The following is a 17,599-nucleotide window of genomic DNA, read 5'->3' as shown; positions in this document are numbered from 1 at the left end:
TTATAATGTTTACTTCTTCATACTTCGGTCTAAATCAACAAATTCCAAGTATAGTTTATCTCTAGTATTTTCCTATTAAACGGATAAATGATAAGTGATAAAATTTAGGAAGTTTTCTATACATTCGAAATATTAATGTTTAACATACCGTAAATAAACCACAAAACGCAGCCAACAAAGGAAAGTTTGAAATGTTTTAAATAGCCCTTTTTGTTTAACAAGAATTTCTATTACCTTCTTCATTGTCGTACAATACCACTTTAATCTGTATGCGGCAAGTTTACCAATTTTATTAGTTTAACGATTTACTTTTATATCAATGACTTGACTTAACTTGAAGTTGACTAGCTCTAAAAATACCTTGACTGGGACTTGACTCATGCAACTCTGGACTTGTATTAAGACTTATAGGCTACGCTTAATTTTGACCAATATAATAAGAACTAAAAATGTGGCTATTAGCATTTTTTATGTATTTTACAGCCTTTAATTAGAGTCGTATATATTAATCGCTGTGCGGATGGTTCGCATAAGTTTTTCTTTTTTTAAATGCTAGTGAATGCGTTTAAAGTACATCGCTGAAATAAATGCCCAGACAAGGGAGACCAAAATAATTCATATCTCCCAAGTTAGAAAAGCACAATACGATTAAATACATCCATTAGCCGCTGTCGTTTGCGTCATTTGTCACCTTAACACAAGCAATACAGTTAAACACGTGTACATACAGCGTGAACATTTTAAGAGACTTCTGGTTTATACGACGCAATGGATGAATAATATAAACTTCAAAGATTGAATGACTTTTCTGTACAATAAATGACCTTTGACACAAAAAACTTAAACAGTGGACGTAAGAATCTGAGTTTAAATTACTTTGACTTTTTATTCCACTAACTTAATTAGTTGTTTAATTAATCGTCATAAAACATCGAAATTAATTTGATACCAGCAGTTAGCCTCAAGAAACCATTAATTGTGTCAAAGATAATTACGGAACTATAGTTGGCCAAGGTAAACTTTCCATGGTTTTAATTTGTAAATTAAAATGCGTTTATAGTGCTAACGTAAGTAACAAACTGCAGCAGCTGCTACAGAAAGTGTAGCAATCAATCCCAAGTGGTTCAAGTGTGCAGCCGAACCTCCCGGTTTTGTCGTTAAATTCACACTGGCGCCTGGCATGCTGTTGGGCGTCACTGACACATTAGCAGTTGCCACTGACAGATTAGTGACAACCGCCATGGAAGTGGCACCTGGTATATTAGTAGCACCTGTCATGTTATTGGCACCTGACATAGAAGTGGCAACTGACATAGAAGTGGCAACTGGCATGGAAGTGGCAACTGGCATATCAGATGTCTGTGTAGTTACGAAAGTGTTTGGAGTTGTTGAAGTTGTATTGTCAGGTCGGTTGCAGTAATCCGATCCGTTGCAGCAAATGTTAATATTGCAAGATCTAAAAACAAGGTTTAACCGGATAACCCGTATTTTTTGGTCAAATGGGGAATACCTAGCCTATGGATTTAGACAACAAAATGATTTTAGTTGTCCCAAACTTTGACATATTAAGGTGAGATACTAATTCTAAACTTGGCAAATTTGTCAATTGCTTGCGCTAATTTTAGTTCTGATTTAATTTTCCAAACCTGCATGAATTTTGCAACCTAAAATATTCTAAACTTGGCATACGAACTTCCCCCTAAAATAAAATTAGTAACAGTCATATTTTACTTATTATAATTTTTTTATGTCGTCTGATATTTGTGTATTTTAAGATTTAATACAAATCAATTATCTTACGTTACGTTGTTTAAGTATGGGGTGTCGTAGTCCATGGTTGAACCTGTGCATTCAGCAAAGTCTCCACACGTTTGGTTTTCAGGCAAACATATTTCAAGGTAACCGGTGAATAGAGCGGCACGTTCTGAAAGTAAAGTGTTTATGAGTTTTGCGTTTCTGCGTTTTTTTCTTTTGTTAGTTTGTAAATTTGTGAGTTTGTGCGTTTGTGCGTTTGTGCGTTTGTGCGTTTGTGCGTTTGTGCGTTTGTGCGTTTGTGCGTTTGTGCGTTTGTGCGTTTGTGCGTTTGTGCGTTTGTTATGTTTGTGCGTTTGTGCGTTTGTGCGTTTGTGAGTTTGTGAGTTTGTGCGTAAGTACGTTTGAGTTTGTGAATTTGTGAGTTTGTGCGTTTGTGAGTTTACGCGTTTGTGAGATTGTGCGTTTGTTATGTTTGTGCGTTTGTGAGTTTGTGCGTTTGTGAGTTTGTGTTTTTGTGCGTTTGTGCGCTGGTGCGTTAGTGCGTTTGTGACTTTGCACGTTGTGTGTTTGTATTTCGCGTGTTTGTGTGTTTGTAGGTTTTTGAAATGCGTTTTTTATGAACGCTTTTTCGTGCTAGAGTCGCCAGGATTAAAATGACATTTGGTGATTGCCTTATATAGCGGCTAAAAGTAAGATTATTTCACACTAACTCGCATCGGTTCACCTCCAGTGATGTTCTGTCCGTATCCAGAATAGTCGATTTTTAAGCAGTTGGATCCTAATTCACAAAAGTCAGTTCCCTGGGCAACCGGAGCTTGGTCTCCCCAGGCGAACACCGAAGTGTCGTAACATCTGATTGTTGCGTCACACAAAGGAAGAAGCCAGAAACAAAACAGCAACTTTGAATTTCATTTTTGTGGTCTATAATGTTTTCGCAAAGTTGTGATTACGTTCTAGCTACAAATGAACATTTAATAGCAGTGTTACTTAGGTGGAATAAATTGCTTAAAATATTCTTATATCATGCTCGAAATAAATAAAAATAAAATGCCCGTTATAGACACCGAAAACTGAAGATTTGATTTTAATTTTTAAATCAAATCCTCTTATTACAGTATGTTTTATTATTTAAATGTATTGTTCGATTGTAACGTTCACTCCAGATTTTCTATATATCGATATATACATATTTATTGGTTATCTGTTCGTCCAACTTCCGGTCATAACAACTTCCAACTTCATTCTGAAGTCTTTAGGGCCTACCTTAAGGCTTAAGCTACAGATCGCTTTCAGTCTGCTAAAATTGTGCCTCACCAACAAGACAATGTTGTTTCAGTATTTGCATTTCATACTATAAGCTAGGTTTGTTAAAATACTGATATACAGAAAAAGCATAACACGGTGAAATATTTTTTATAGTGCTGTTAACAAATGCTTTATAGAAAACTTTCAAATAGTTGTAAAAACTTAAGTTCAGCCATAAAAAAACACAAAAAGTTAAATTATCCTGCTTTTTAATTTTAACTCTAACGCTTTGCTATTATTTTAAGCTATCCGTCCCTTAAATTTACGTAAAATACGTCATTAGTCCTGCTTCAAAATGTAACAACGATAAAATGTCAATAAATAATGCTGGCATATATGAACAGAACTTTTATTATTGCCATGCTGTTTATTGGGGGTTTTATATTAAATATAATAAGTCAAGCCCCAGTAAAATCATAATTAGAGAAAGTCAGTTCCAAGTCAAGTTCTTGTCATCAAAATTAAACGGTAATAAACTATTAAAATAAATAAAATCGTCGTTACGAGCTCAACTGAAAATAAAGTAAACAGAAAAAAAAAATGAAATAGGCCTAATTTGGCGAAATAATCAAATTGTAAAAAATTAGGTTAATGAAAACACTTCATTTACACCCAAGTTATTTACAAAAAATACTTAAGTCAAGTCAAGTCACTTAAAAAGTGATTTAATTACACATAAGTCAAATCATTAACACTGGCTTGATTTAGTTTCCTTAGCCCAAATAATTAATTAACATAGTTAATTTTCCTGCTTTCAAATAGAAAACTCCCTTTCCTACATTTGTAAGACAGCCTTTAAATAAAAAGCAGGCCATCTGTTTGCACATATTCATCACACTCAACCACCGCATTTAGAGCGTTATGCTTGTGTTATCGCGTTTTACAGAATCGCGTCTGTTGAAAGTTTTAGCGCTTTCGTAGCCGAGATCCTTGAAAATTCTTGGTACGAAAGGCGCACACCAGAAGTGATCGAAAACAGAATGCCTGTCGCGGTTTAAAACACGAAAGACCATGAATGTACAGGGGTTACGTGGAATTGTTAATAACCGGTGACAAATTGCTTTCACATACACGTTTTGCTGGGGTGTGTCAACGATTGTATTGTCGTTATAATGAACCGGAAGCTTTGTTTGATTTTGCCGAGGTATGACATAAAACTTTTGTCAGTATTTCTGAACAATGAATGGTTTATCATCATATTACCATGCCAACAGTAGCCTAAAGTTTTGAGCGTGGCACAATATGTAAGCAAAACACTTACTACCCAAAAGTATACACACAATTTAATACGATTTTATGTCAGTAAAAAGTTATATACAAATACCATGTCAACATAAAAATTAAATTAATGAATATAATAAGCATTTAGCACATATACTTCATTGAGTTACTGTGCTCGTCATGCAGGTTGCTCATTTTTCAGCACGAGTTTACTATGCGACACGAGTATCCACATACAACTGTTTCCTACATCATAATAACACAGAAAAACATTCCAATAAGCACCATGATAGCGACTGAAATACCATCCTGGTAGGACGAAACCAGTGCCTTGCTGGTCGTGGATATGGTGTTGGTGTAAGGATTAAAAAGATAAGAGTTAAACGACAATAACACGTTTCCATGTGAATGTGGTACAGGGACTCTGCTAGATGTTTGCTCACCGTTACCATTTTGTGGTGATAAATTGGTCGGTGGTGGACCATTTCTGTTTTGTGGTGACTGATTTGCTGGTGGTAGGCCAATATTGGTTGTTGATAGACCAACATTACCATTTTGTGGTGGCAAATTGATTGGTGGTTGAACAGCATTGGTTGTTAGTGAATGATTTCCAATTAGTGGTACAGAATTGGTCTGTAATGGTGTAATATCATCACTGGTTGCTTGTACTGTGGTGATTGTTTCTGGTGTCGTGGTCCCGTCATTTCTGGTCGTTTGTGTAGTTGTTTCTGGTGCCGTGGTCCCGTCATTTCTGATCGTTTGTGTGGTTGCTTCTGATGCCGTGGTCCCTTCATTTCTGGTGGTTTGTGTGGTTGTTTCTGGTGTCGCAAGAACCACTTCGTTCCCAGGTGACGCGGCTTGTTGTGCGATCGTCATGATGTTGCACAAGTCCCTACTACAGCAACTTACTTCGCAAGCTCTGTATCGAACAAATACAAGGTTAGCTTAACACACAGCGTTCAATCAAAGATAAATCAAAGCTACAATGAAAACCTAATATAGTTTTAAAGCATTATGGTTGGAAATTGTAGTAAGACGTAACAAGAATATCAAAGCCCATACAGAAGCAGGTGGCATTTTGAACTTTTCGAATAACTCTGTATTCATTTTCAACATCTTCAAGGGATGCCCTACTCCTGTATGGGGTTTGATATTCTTATTAGGTAATCGTTTTATGATTAGATGAAAAGCATCCGTTTTAACTTTGCAACGCTTCAACTACCCAGCCATGAAACACAACACGCTTTGTTGACGGCCGAAAGTTTCCTGGTAATTTGGAAACTGAATATGCGGCTACAAAGTTGCATTAACTACAACGCTCTGCCGAAACACGCGAAAGTTAAAATCTTGCTATGGACACAGAGTACACAACTTGAACTGAAATGTAAGCTTGCTCTTTCAGGGCTTTCAAAACTTTTCACTCTGCGACCCCTTTTTATGTACCTATTAAGATATTACGCGACCCCTTAAAGGACTAGGTTTAATCAGTTTAAAACATAAGATTTCTTGTTGTTTGCTTTAGAACGAATATGTGCATGTTAAGAGTTTTGTTTTACATTCAGTTTGCAAATAGCATATTACACTGAAAAAATAACAATTTTATAGATAGCACTTAGTTTAAAAATGGTGTTTCTAAAAATAGTGTTTAAATTAGTGACTTTTGGATTTTGTTGTGTTGCCGATTATACTATTTAAAAGTTTACAATTATATATATTTATTAAAATTGTTTTAATATTGCTCCGAAATTTAGGAAAAGTCGGATACAATGCTAGAACATGGCTCATTTTAATTAAAATTGGATTTTTTATGCTTTCGTCTGATTTGTGTTTTATTCACAATAGACTTACGAAATGTTCAATGAAGTGAACTGAGTCGATTCACTCTTTAAATTTCGCTATTTTACATATACGCTTAGAACTGTTCCTTTACTCGTTTGTGTCGCCGCGAAAAAAGATAGAGCAACACTGCACTGACGTATTTCGATGACGTCAAACAGACCGGGTAAACGTCACTGTTAGAGTTGCTTACGTCACACGAAGTTGACTGTCTTTGTTTGGTCGCTGTCTCATCAAAGGCTGGCAGAGCAGTGCGTTTATATTGCCGCATATTGCTGAGGGTTGACACATCAGGCTCACTACTTGGAAAGTAACTCCACCTGAATAGAAATACAATGTTGTGAAACCTACATCAGTCTGCAGTGTGCACTGAAGGTTTTGTTATCAAATGACGTGACTAGTTTTAACTTAGTTTTAAGGATGGTTTTCACCAAAATCAAATAACTGGGGTTCATTTTTTTAGTAAGTAAACAGATCTGACTGTTTCCTAACGTTTTATATTACACACCTTTCCAAATATTTATTTTTATGACATGCTACTTTTTGCTTAGATTTTTTTCGCGTTTGTTATGATAAATCGAATTAGATTTGTTTTTGTCTCACAATGTCAAATTAATTTAGTAAAGGCAACACTGGGGCCGATTTCTCTAAAAATTAGCTTTAAGCTGTGATGCAATTTTGCTTATTAAGAAACAAATGTATAAAATATTTAAAGCATAGGTACCACGGTAATAACTTACAACAACAAAAAAATCTTTACATTTATTAACATTTGTCAAAAAATCTCAACGAGAACGCCAACTTGTTAGTATGTAAACAACAGTTTTTTTTAGTCCCCTGACAAAGGCGATTTAAATTAGGTTGCCTAAAGGTTGGTTAACAATTACAACTACCAGAGGAGCTGTTTTTTGACTATTATTACTATGACTGGTAGCAACAGTTTATAAGAGTTTTATATGCGCTAACAAACCGATCAGATCGTAGAAACGTTTTTCAGGTGATTAAACCTGAAAATATTTTTTGGTTAATGCGTCGACTGACGAACAATAAAATCTTCAACATATTTAATCGGACTCCGGCCATAAGACCTAAATAAGAAATCAACGTCGGAATAAAATACATTTCGAAATAAGACCAAAGTGCACTAATACCTAATGGTCGTAATCTAAATCAGAATAAGTCCTAAATCCACGCAAAATCAGTCCTATACAACACTTTACCAAACCTCACCCGTATGTACATCACTAACTTTCCTAATAATTTTAACCCTAAACCAATTTAGACTCTTACCATTACGTCCAACTAACCCAAAATAAGGGTATAAATCAGGGGCCAAAAACAGCGGCGCCGGTCAAACTAGGGCGTCCAAACATTGACACTAAAAGAGCCGATGCCAGACCGATGGCCCCTGATCGTCCATATCACCTACCTACAGTTCCAAGCGGTATAGTTCGGCCGTTTGTTATTGTTTTTTCGGGCAACTTTGTGGGTCTTATTGTGCGTTCCAATCTGACAAACAGCAAATTCACCACTTACCTGGCGGATTCTGCACAGTCTCCATTCTAAAGCAATGCTGGTTCGGTTGACAGTTCCCTGTTGTAGTGGATACCACACTCTGCCCCCCAGAGTTGGTCCGGTTCCCAAGGACGCATTGTAAAGCTGGTACTCGTGTTATACAGCAGATAACCCCGAAGAAGACAAGACTAAATGCCATTTCTGCAGTTAAACAAATGATAAAATCCTTAAAAATATGACTTTTGAAATTGGGGGCCTTTAGGGCGGTGAGCATATCATTCTGGATCTAAGAATTCTAAAAATTGATTTGGAATCCCCTTTAAAACAGCTTTTAAAAACTAAAACAGCCAGCAGTAACTTCAACAACCTGTGGTGTCGAATTCGACATCATCCACAAAGATGTATTTTTGTTCATATTTATCTAAAAAATCATAAAGAAATGCTTTCGAAATAAAGTTAGGATGTACTGTTAAAAACAAATGTAACAAGACAATAGCAAGTCGACCTTAATGAATTACATTGCGAAATAAGTTTGTTTCCAAAACATCTCATAAATTGACAATTATTTATTTAACGTTTTCAATTTTAACTTATTGTATAAAATCTAAATTATCCACCACAGACAAGGCGATTGATTTTCAATTGTATACTGATAACAGATTTCTTTCGAACATAAGTACTAATGATTCCATTCCTACGCAAATATTTCTTTTTTATTATCTTGTGCAATTGCCAACTAAATTAGGTTTCTTATATCTTAGAATAGATTTAATTTATATAAAATGCAAATTAATTGCATTTATAATACTTTTATAGTGCAAATATATTTCCTTTTAATTATCTTATACAATTGATTAGTAAATTAGGTTTCATCCATCTAAAAAAATACGCATTTAAATTAAAATGCAAACTCATTTTGATTTAATTTCATAGTTTTATTCTCTTTGCCATTATTACCCATAACCAAGTAAAACCACTCAATAAATAATATACATTTTTACTTATAGTGCTAATTTCAAATGCCTGTTAAATTAGGTTGTCACATTGGTAAATACAAATACCTTACCACATAAACAACCGACTAACTAACCTATTAGCCCCGCGGCAACTGCATTGTCCATATGCCTTAATGTTCCCAGCTACGCAATCTAAACACCACAAGTACAAAACGGTAATTGGTTTATAATTGGGTTCTGAATGTTAGTTGGTTGGACAATTGCATGAACTCTTTTGACAACAACAAACTCCGCTTCAGATGGATATTTCTGCAACATACACAACAAAGACAAATATTGTTGGAAGTCGTTTTTTAACCGGATCGCATTTTACGCTTGCACTAATATGTGCTTATTTTTTTATTTTTATTAGGTTTAGGGTTAGCGTTTGGGTTTGAGTGCTGTTTGATTTTCCAAGTTTTTCATAATTTTAATATTTTTTCAGAAATCTATTTAAATTACTTTATTAGCCGTGTAAATAAGCTCAGGAGGCGCCTATAGGCTAGACTATTTGAACAGATCACTCCTTTACGCTGGCACCCGTTAGCAATTGTATATCGATTTGAACTACTTTGTTGTCCGGGTGAATAGCCCCTTCCAATATTGTTTTGACAACATATTTGCCGAATTTACATAATTCCAAGAACTGACATGGTGCTTTAGGGACAATTTTATTTCGCGGATAAACTAAAAATAATCTATCGGGTTTAATGCCACGTAACTTTTTACCAGCTGCAGGATAAATTTAAAATTCGCTACAACACACAGCAATTGAGTTTTTTATTTTCTTTTGGTGGTAAAATGTTTTGAATCTCTATATGTTTGAAAAATTAACCTTTACAATTTACGTGTTTTAGGCAATTTTTGGTAACAAACAAGCAGTTAATTGAGTAGTTTTGCCCCTTTGTTTTGTCTTTTTCTCAAAGAATGACTTTGAAATTGATTTTATTTTATTGAAGTTCCGGCATTTAAAAATAAAATTTTTCGATTACATTGGGGTTGTAAAATTTACTTTGTTAACCGCCGCGTTACATTACAAATGTTTTTGGAAACAAACTGACTAGCACGCTACGTTTTATTAATATCAGTTACTAAACAAATAATGCAGTGGTCCAAGCTGAAAAGGTAATAATTATTATTTTCCCTCGCTTTCGTCTTTCCCAGAGGCCCGATTGTGATTGTGACGAAACAAACCTCCTGTAGGCTACAATCAGCACTTCATGTTTAAGACTGAAACAGTTTATTTGCAAGTGTAGCTTCTTTGGGAATTTGAAGCGAAAAACAAATTGTTTGTTCATAGCAAAGTTAGCAGTAGTGTTAACATCAGAAACAAATTTGAAGAAAATTGACAACTTTAAGACTAGTAGACTAATAAAACGTCAACAGCTAAAATGAAATTTCGCGTTCAAATTGGATTTTTAGCTTACTGATTAAAAACATTGTTTATTTAGATTATATTCACAGTTAAAATGATTCTCTAGTAGTTCTTGCTGTCTTTTGCCTAACGTGAACTGGATTGTACAGCAGTGTGCCAGTTTGGTTGGTTGTACTTAACACATCATGTTTTGAAGACACTGCTCAACGTTGCTGTGGAGCCATTCTATTAAGATGCCGCGAATAAATGGTGAGTAGAAATTTTAGTGGAACACAATTTTGTTTCCGAAGCCGTGTGAAGCGTAAATAAATCAAACAAAATAATAACCTGCAGTAGATATACCGGTACATATTTTTTTGAACGACCTTGTTGGAAATTTCAACGCTAAAACTTGTTTAAATTTTACACTCAAATTTTCAAAATAGTAAAGCAGAATTTATTGGCATTTTTTTAATTAATATGGGTTTGCAAGGGCAGTGCTTTGCATTTCCAGTGCTTTCTCGCCATGGAATGCTGTCGAAAAACACGCCAGTGAGGTCATTTGGCGTCAATTATCGCCGGGTTGCAATGAAACATAGCCTTTTATGCATATTTATCCCAGGATTTGGGCGTATAGGATTTCAGCAAAAAAAATTTGTGCTTGAACCTACGGCGGCAACCAATTGTGGAATGCATTTGGTTGGTCACCCTTAGCAACAGATCAGCTTTATATGAAATAGTATTAAGACCAACGACTTAATAAGGCCAAATACGCACTAAAAACATTCAGGTCAGACACTTCTTTTATAACTTTTCACATAAAAATTGTCTGACCTAAATTACTAAATTTGCTAGACTTAATTAACAGCAGTACTATTAGGTTTAATGCGTTGTCACTCTAACTTGAAATCGTTTTTGATGTGGCCTGGCAACTCTCTTGGCTGTACAATTTGCGTTTATTTGACGAACGTTGATTCAAGTAGACCAAATTCTCGTATCAATCAGCAGAAATGCGTTTGACCAGTAATATAACTCACATATACACAATAAACTATTTGGCACGTTTTAAAGGTTACACATTCCTGCCTTACCCGATGACATATTTCACATTTTTATAGTATGTTTGTCACAAATAATATATGGCAATGTATTTACACCGATTGACTCAGTTATAAACATTATTAAAACTAATAGACGACCCCAAGCAACAATGTAATGACGTAAATTTATCAATGGACACAATAGCAAAGTTACTTCCGCTAGTGGTCGTTGTTATTAGTTCTTTTTTCACACGTGATAGTGATGTTCCTTTCCGCCGAGCAATAACTCTTCGGAGTAATAAAAAAAAAATGAAGCGTGCAAAACATTTGTGAATTGTGTCCTTTAATGTATAAGGTACGTCATTTATCAATGTAAATATTCCGAAAGTGCCCCGACTATGTTACGTTTTTTCGTGATGTTATCTTCTGTGCGAACTTCGGGGCGATATGGCGATACACAAAAGTAAATGGTCGTTAGCTGGATGAGAGGTTTCCGTTTATAATTTGATTTTTCCATAATGTATTACTGACCCTGTTTGTCATCAAAAGGTTGGCTAACACGCTTCTGTTAATATTGTTCGATTGTAGAATAAAATCTAGAATTTTCTTTCTATAAAGTTTTTAACATAATGATTCCCGAAATATCCCCTATTTTATGCCAAAAACTATTGAACCCTTTTGCAGCATGTGAAAGTGATATTCTTCCGTGTTAAAGATTTTTCTTTAAAATGGCGTTTGTTTTTTGATGACCGTTTAATTTTAAAATAGATTTTAGTAAGTCTACTGTTTGTTTCATAAAACATTATGACTGTAATTAAAAAGCTGAAACAATCACCAATTTCTTGTTTGAGATAACATATTTCTAGTTTTATTTACAACTACGCTTGACATTAATAAGCAAAAACTATGTACATACATCGGCAATTTCAAGTTTCTCATATGACATCAAAATCGTGAAATTCGTCTGTTCTTAGTTAAAGAGATGGCATTGCTTCACGCCTCATAAGAAACACAAAGCGGTCATAGCATTGCTCGACATCAGGGGTCACAAAACCTTGTACATTTACTCGTCCAACGGCATATTGTGCTTAATTTACGATTTGTAAACTGAACGACATTTCATACGACTGAGTACAGTTTTAATACAGCTCCGGCTGTGTTTTTAATTATATTTACCGAAGTTTTGATAACCTATGCAGGAATATTCATCAGTGCAATGATATTGTAACTCGGAGAAAAGATGAAAACGTCGGTACATTTAATAAAAAATATTGCCAGAAGAACAATTTTACAATTAATACCATGCCTGGCAGCAACAGTATATTCATTTAATAGAGTTTTAATACCTTCTTCGTTAGATAATAATCATGATGTTAATAGCGTTTAACACAAAACTTTATAAAGACATCGATTTTCAGGCGTTACAGTTAACCGTCCCTTTAACAAAAAACGTTCGGTGACCCCTATCTAAATCGTACTTGAAAATATTGCTGTTGAGAAACTTTTTACATGTACGCTATACTTTATGTAAAGTTGTAAAATGGCCCCAACAAGATTTTCTTTAATGCCGCCAATACAGAACGTTATCAAAACTGAGATTAATTGAGTTACTGGAACAATGTGGTAAACGCTCGCGAAAAATAAAACTTATATGAAAAACATAACAATCACAGAATGGAACAGGCGGTTATTACCTATATACGTACATTTACTTTGTGCAGCCACATAATACACTTAAAGTTCCCTAAAATCACTTGGTATCAAAGTACACCAAAGCGAACATAACCAGGCCGGCGATTAGATTGTATAGCTGGTGTCCTGCAGCGATATTAACACCTTTACTGGTCGTGCTTGCTTCGGTCATAGTCATTGCTTTGGATGTGCCTGGAACCATTGTAGAGCTCCCGCCAGGTGTCGCAACAGTGCTGGCCTGAAAAAACAACAACTTTATTTTAGGCTTTTTACTAGTTTGTGCTCGTTTTGTAATTTATCGATGTATATACGCCAAAACTTTGCCTTTCTTATATACGCCAAAACTTTGCCTTTCTTTCTTAGTGATGTTCAAGAACACGATAAAACAGTGAGAAAATAGGAATACCATAGTGGGCTAGAAAATAAGAATCTCGCAGCATTTCGAGTTAAATGGGCCAGTCTATTAACGTATATCTATCGCTTCTTATTGGATGCTATCTATCTTTTATCTCTCGTGCGTAATTTTCTTCCGCGGTGTAACTGTTTAGCGCGTTACAAACAAAAAATTAGTCTTGCAAATAAGGTTTTTTTATTTTATTTTTTCAGTTCTGTAAATTTATTTCTTTTTTTTGTAGTGGCTTGGCCCACGTTTGTACTAAATAATAATATTGATGAAATTGCACATATAGTACAAATACACTTTATTTAAACTATACTCCACCAAACACCGGTTACATTTAGAAGTATAGGCAGCACTTTGAACGTCTTGAATATATCGAAAATGGATAAAACATGTTAAAAATAAACAAAGGTATGTTTGAAACGTTTAAATTCTACCTACTTTTATATAGACTTAAACCACCAACCAATATGCTCTAAAACTGTTACATTATAATTTGAAAAACAAAAGTGGCTCTTTCACCCAATTACGAGATTAACTGACCAAGTGTCAATCAAGTGACGTCACAATATAAAGGCGGCGTACCGCGCTATTTAAGGCTCAAATTTCACCACCTTAATTCAAATTTAAGCCTTTTGAAACCAATTTAATGGAAGCTCCGGTCAATTTACAAGTCAGAGTCATTTTTGGGTCTAATAAAATCAGTTTATTAAACAGCATAACCAGCAATTTTAGCATATTGCAAGCACATTGCAAGTCCCAGCCCAACATTGCCTTAAAAAAATTAACTATAAAGTAGATTTCAACAAAAAAGACAGAAAATTTTTTTTTAAACTATAAAATATATTTTAACCCGAACTTTATTAACTAATACCTGAACCTGAGCAACTATATCCCTTAACACTTGGAGGTAAGAATAGAAGTGATTAAAGCACAACCTGTTACAGTAAATAGGGTATGTGCTCATTATTGTTAAAATTGTTACCACAATTAAGATTTGACATTTATCAGGTCATACTTTGCCCTCGAAATAAAAGATATTTTTTGGGGTGTTGAGAAAAAATTGTTAAAATAGAAGGAAAAAAAGCGATGAAAAACGTACGTCAGCAGCTTGCTTGTTCGTTGTTTCCTCGATGACAGGTGGCTGTGGCGTTGTGACAACCTCAGGTGCCATAGTAGGCGCGTTTGTGGCAGGTGGCATGCCAGAAGTGGCAGGTGGCAGGCTGGGAGTGGCACTTGTCAGACTGGCGTTGTTGCAGAGGTCTTGGCTGCAGCACTTGGCCACACAGTTGCTGAAATTGATTTGACTTGCTTGTTATAAATTATACATAGCTGTACAGTGACGCTCTATGCAAACTCTGCCAAACCGCGTGAGCACTCCAATACAGATAAAAACTCGTGAGTTTTTATCGAGTATTTTTTTTTTAGACGTAGTAAGAATATCAAAGCCCATACAGAAGTTGGTATTGTTTTGAACGTTTCGCATAACTCTTGTTCATTTTCAACATAAGTCATTTTTTCGACGTTGAAAATAACAAAGAGTTATTTGAAACGTTTAAAATGATACCCACTTTTGTATTGGCTTAAATGTTCTTACTACGTATAGTTTAGCTAATTTGTAACACTTTGAGCTGTTGTATATATACTTGCAACCAAAATAATTTTATTAAAATAAAACTAAAAATAAGAATAAAATTATGGAAACATTATTTTTTTTTTGTCTCTACTAATATCGAATATTAATTATAAAATAAAAGAGTTGTATCAAGTACGAGTTATACGACTTTTAACCTTACTTACGTTACGTTTTGTGTGGGAGGCACAGCTGACGACGCTTGTGCACAGAAGGCAGTGGATGCGGCCGAACACATTGTCTCGGGAACACACTGAACCATCATGAACTGGTAGGGAGCTGACCCGCCCTGGGGAAGAATACCTGCATAAAAGTAAGTGAAACAAGATTCAAAATGGGAAGAAATATTGCCTTTACGGACAGCATTGCTCTATCTATAGCAGGAGTAGCCAACACGTCGTTCGCGATTGACGGTCGATCGCCACATTTCACCTGCTCGATAGCGTCGAATATGTGTTACATTATTACAGTACAGTAGCTGTCGCCCCCAAGCGGAATATTAAAATGACCATGTGATGTATAGACAAGCCTAATAAAGCGTTCATTAACGTAACAAATCAACCTCCATCGCTGGCTTGGAATGCAACTGACGCTCAAAATGTTTAATAAGTGTTGTTGTATCTTACTGAACCAGTCGATCGCGAGTCTTTAAAGTCGATCGCAATTAAACGTAAGTTGGATACACCTGACCAATAGCATGGTTTCGCTAACTTGGGTTTGCGAGGCGTTGTCTAAGAGTTCACCGTGTAGTATTTGATAAAGCAAAGGTTGATAAGAAAAGGTACTAAAAGTTTAGCAGTAAAAGGCAAAAAGTATAAAATTGTATTTGTGGAAGTTACTGAAGTGAAGTCGTGTCAATGACGTAACTTGTTTTCAATCGAATATCAACGTGAGGATGCGTAACTTTATAACGCTGCTGCACACCTGTGTCAATCTGGACATTTTAGCCAAATTTGAAAACAATCTGCTCTGAAATGTGAAAGTTTTGCCAATTCGATGGTGATTCTAATTGGCTTGGTGTTTGTATGTTATGTATCATTGATTCATACATCAAGATTTGTGGTCGGGTCGCAAGTTGGGCTGCAGCAAACTTACATAAATTATTTTATCAATAGTATATTTATATATTTTTTTCATCTCGATACTCAAAGGGCATAACTAAAAGCTAAACAAAGCTTTAAAACACATGTCACTTTTTAGTATCCAATTTTCAAATTTAAGTAAATTTGAATTTTTTATTTATGACCGGCAATCGTTGAATGTAGTGGTTCTTAAATTTGTTTTATTGCAGTGGTGAGTTTTGTTGTACTTGTGAAGCACCAATCGACAATTTACCATTTCCTTATGATATATTTGTTTCTATCAGGAAGTTATAATTAATTGCTGCAGATTTCGAATGCACAAATCAGGGTGTAATGTTTCTGCAAGACTTTTATTACCGCTTAAGTGTATGTTAAAACGGATATCGTGCCACGCCCTTAAAAAAATGAAACCGCACCCGGGACCTCTGGTTTAATGAACAAACAACCTAGGAATCACCTAGGAATTTGCAATTAAAAAAATGAGGGTAGATACTGCGTTTTATTGAGTTTCGTTCATTGATAGCATACCATATCGTTTTTAAAATTGTCATAGAAATGAATGTCAAAGACAAATAGGTCGAGTATATTGACAACATCCTAAAAGAGACGTTTCTTTACGCACTTGCACCATAACAAGTGTTAATGTAATGGGGTACAAGTTAATGCAATATGATACAAGTAAAAAAAAAACATCGTTTTTAAGATGGCTTTGTTATTCTTTTCCAAGCATGCATTACAGATCTGTGCATAGCGTGTATCTAATTATCAAAATTACTTGCTAAAATTGTCAAATCAGCTCCTTATATTTTCCCACAAGCTATGAACCACTGGGATTAAATCAAACACATGAACTTACCTGAAATAAAGCCATCTACTTCAATTCTTGCGCACCGTGTAAGGAAAGAAGGGCATTCGGTCACCTCAGTAGCCCCAGAGTTAAACAGCTGTCCAGCTTGGGTTCTGTTCCCGGTTAAACAGCTCAGACCAAGAACACAGGGAATCGTGCAGACAAGAATAAGGGCGACACAATGGTAAAAGGGTGACATTGTGTTATGTTTCAGGGATGCTTGTATTCAGTCTAATTCAAAATTTGTGCTACACTATAAGGATTAAACGTTTAATTGGAATTTATCACCTGTTTAATAAGAGAATAATCAACAAGATGTTAAGACTTTTCGGTTCTCATTCTTTACCTAAAAAAAATCTATTCTCACATTTTGGATTTCTTTTCCCATTGTTTTACCTTAAAGTTAAATCAGCTGCCCCTTCATTTAGGTGCCGTATATGCTACCCTTTCAAGACGCAACTAAGAAAATAAAATTAAAACAATACGATTGCGCAGGCCAAAATTTGGTTGAAATAAGGTTTAATGGCTTTTTCGTGTCAATATAAGGGTAGTTAAAAACTTAAATGGCTTTACTCTAAATCAGCTATTCTAAACCTGGGGTAAATTTAAAAACTGAAATGGGTTTATTCTAAAAATTACGTGACACCGTTATTTAATTATTTTTTATAAGAATCCGTCGTTAAATCAAGAAAATAATGCAAAAACAACTCAAATGTTTCGTTACAAATTTTTACCAATTGCTTTAACCGTCTTCAACTAAATGTCCTTCATTAGAAAATAAATCAACTAAAAACCCTCTTCGGTATCACAACGAATCCGAAAAAATGAAATTAAAAAATTTAGTTGTCTGGAGAAAACACGTAGAAATAAACCCACTAGGAAACAGCAAAAAAATCTATATCGACATTTTAAAAATATATCTAT

General features: G+C 35.0%; 1 protein-coding gene across 1 annotated transcript; it reads right to left on the bottom strand.

Annotated features, from left to right (window-relative positions):
• Nucleotides 1–12,042: 12,042 nt before the first annotated feature.
• LOC146137367 (uncharacterized) lies at nt 12,043–16,954 on the bottom strand. Its single transcript, XM_083394246.1, has 4 exons — nt 16,685–16,954; nt 14,914–15,049; nt 14,216–14,405; nt 12,043–12,951 (listed from the first exon to the last, which is right to left on the bottom strand). Exons 1-4 carry the CDS (start codon nt 16,872–16,874, stop codon nt 12,772–12,774), a joined length of 696 nt encoding a protein of 231 aa, XP_083250372.1. The 5' UTR covers nt 16,875–16,954; the 3' UTR covers nt 12,043–12,771.
• Between the last annotated feature and the right edge of the window lie 645 nt (nt 16,955–17,599).

Source organism: Ascidiella aspersa, chromosome 7 (assembly GCF_963924565.1).
Source record: "Ascidiella aspersa chromosome 7, kaAscAspe10.2, whole genome shotgun sequence".
NCBI classification, from domain to species: domain Eukaryota; kingdom Metazoa; phylum Chordata; class Ascidiacea; order Phlebobranchia; family Ascidiidae; genus Ascidiella; species Ascidiella aspersa.
The sequence above is the reverse complement of the archived record's forward strand: the minus strand, read 5'-3'. Positions and strand labels throughout refer to the sequence as shown.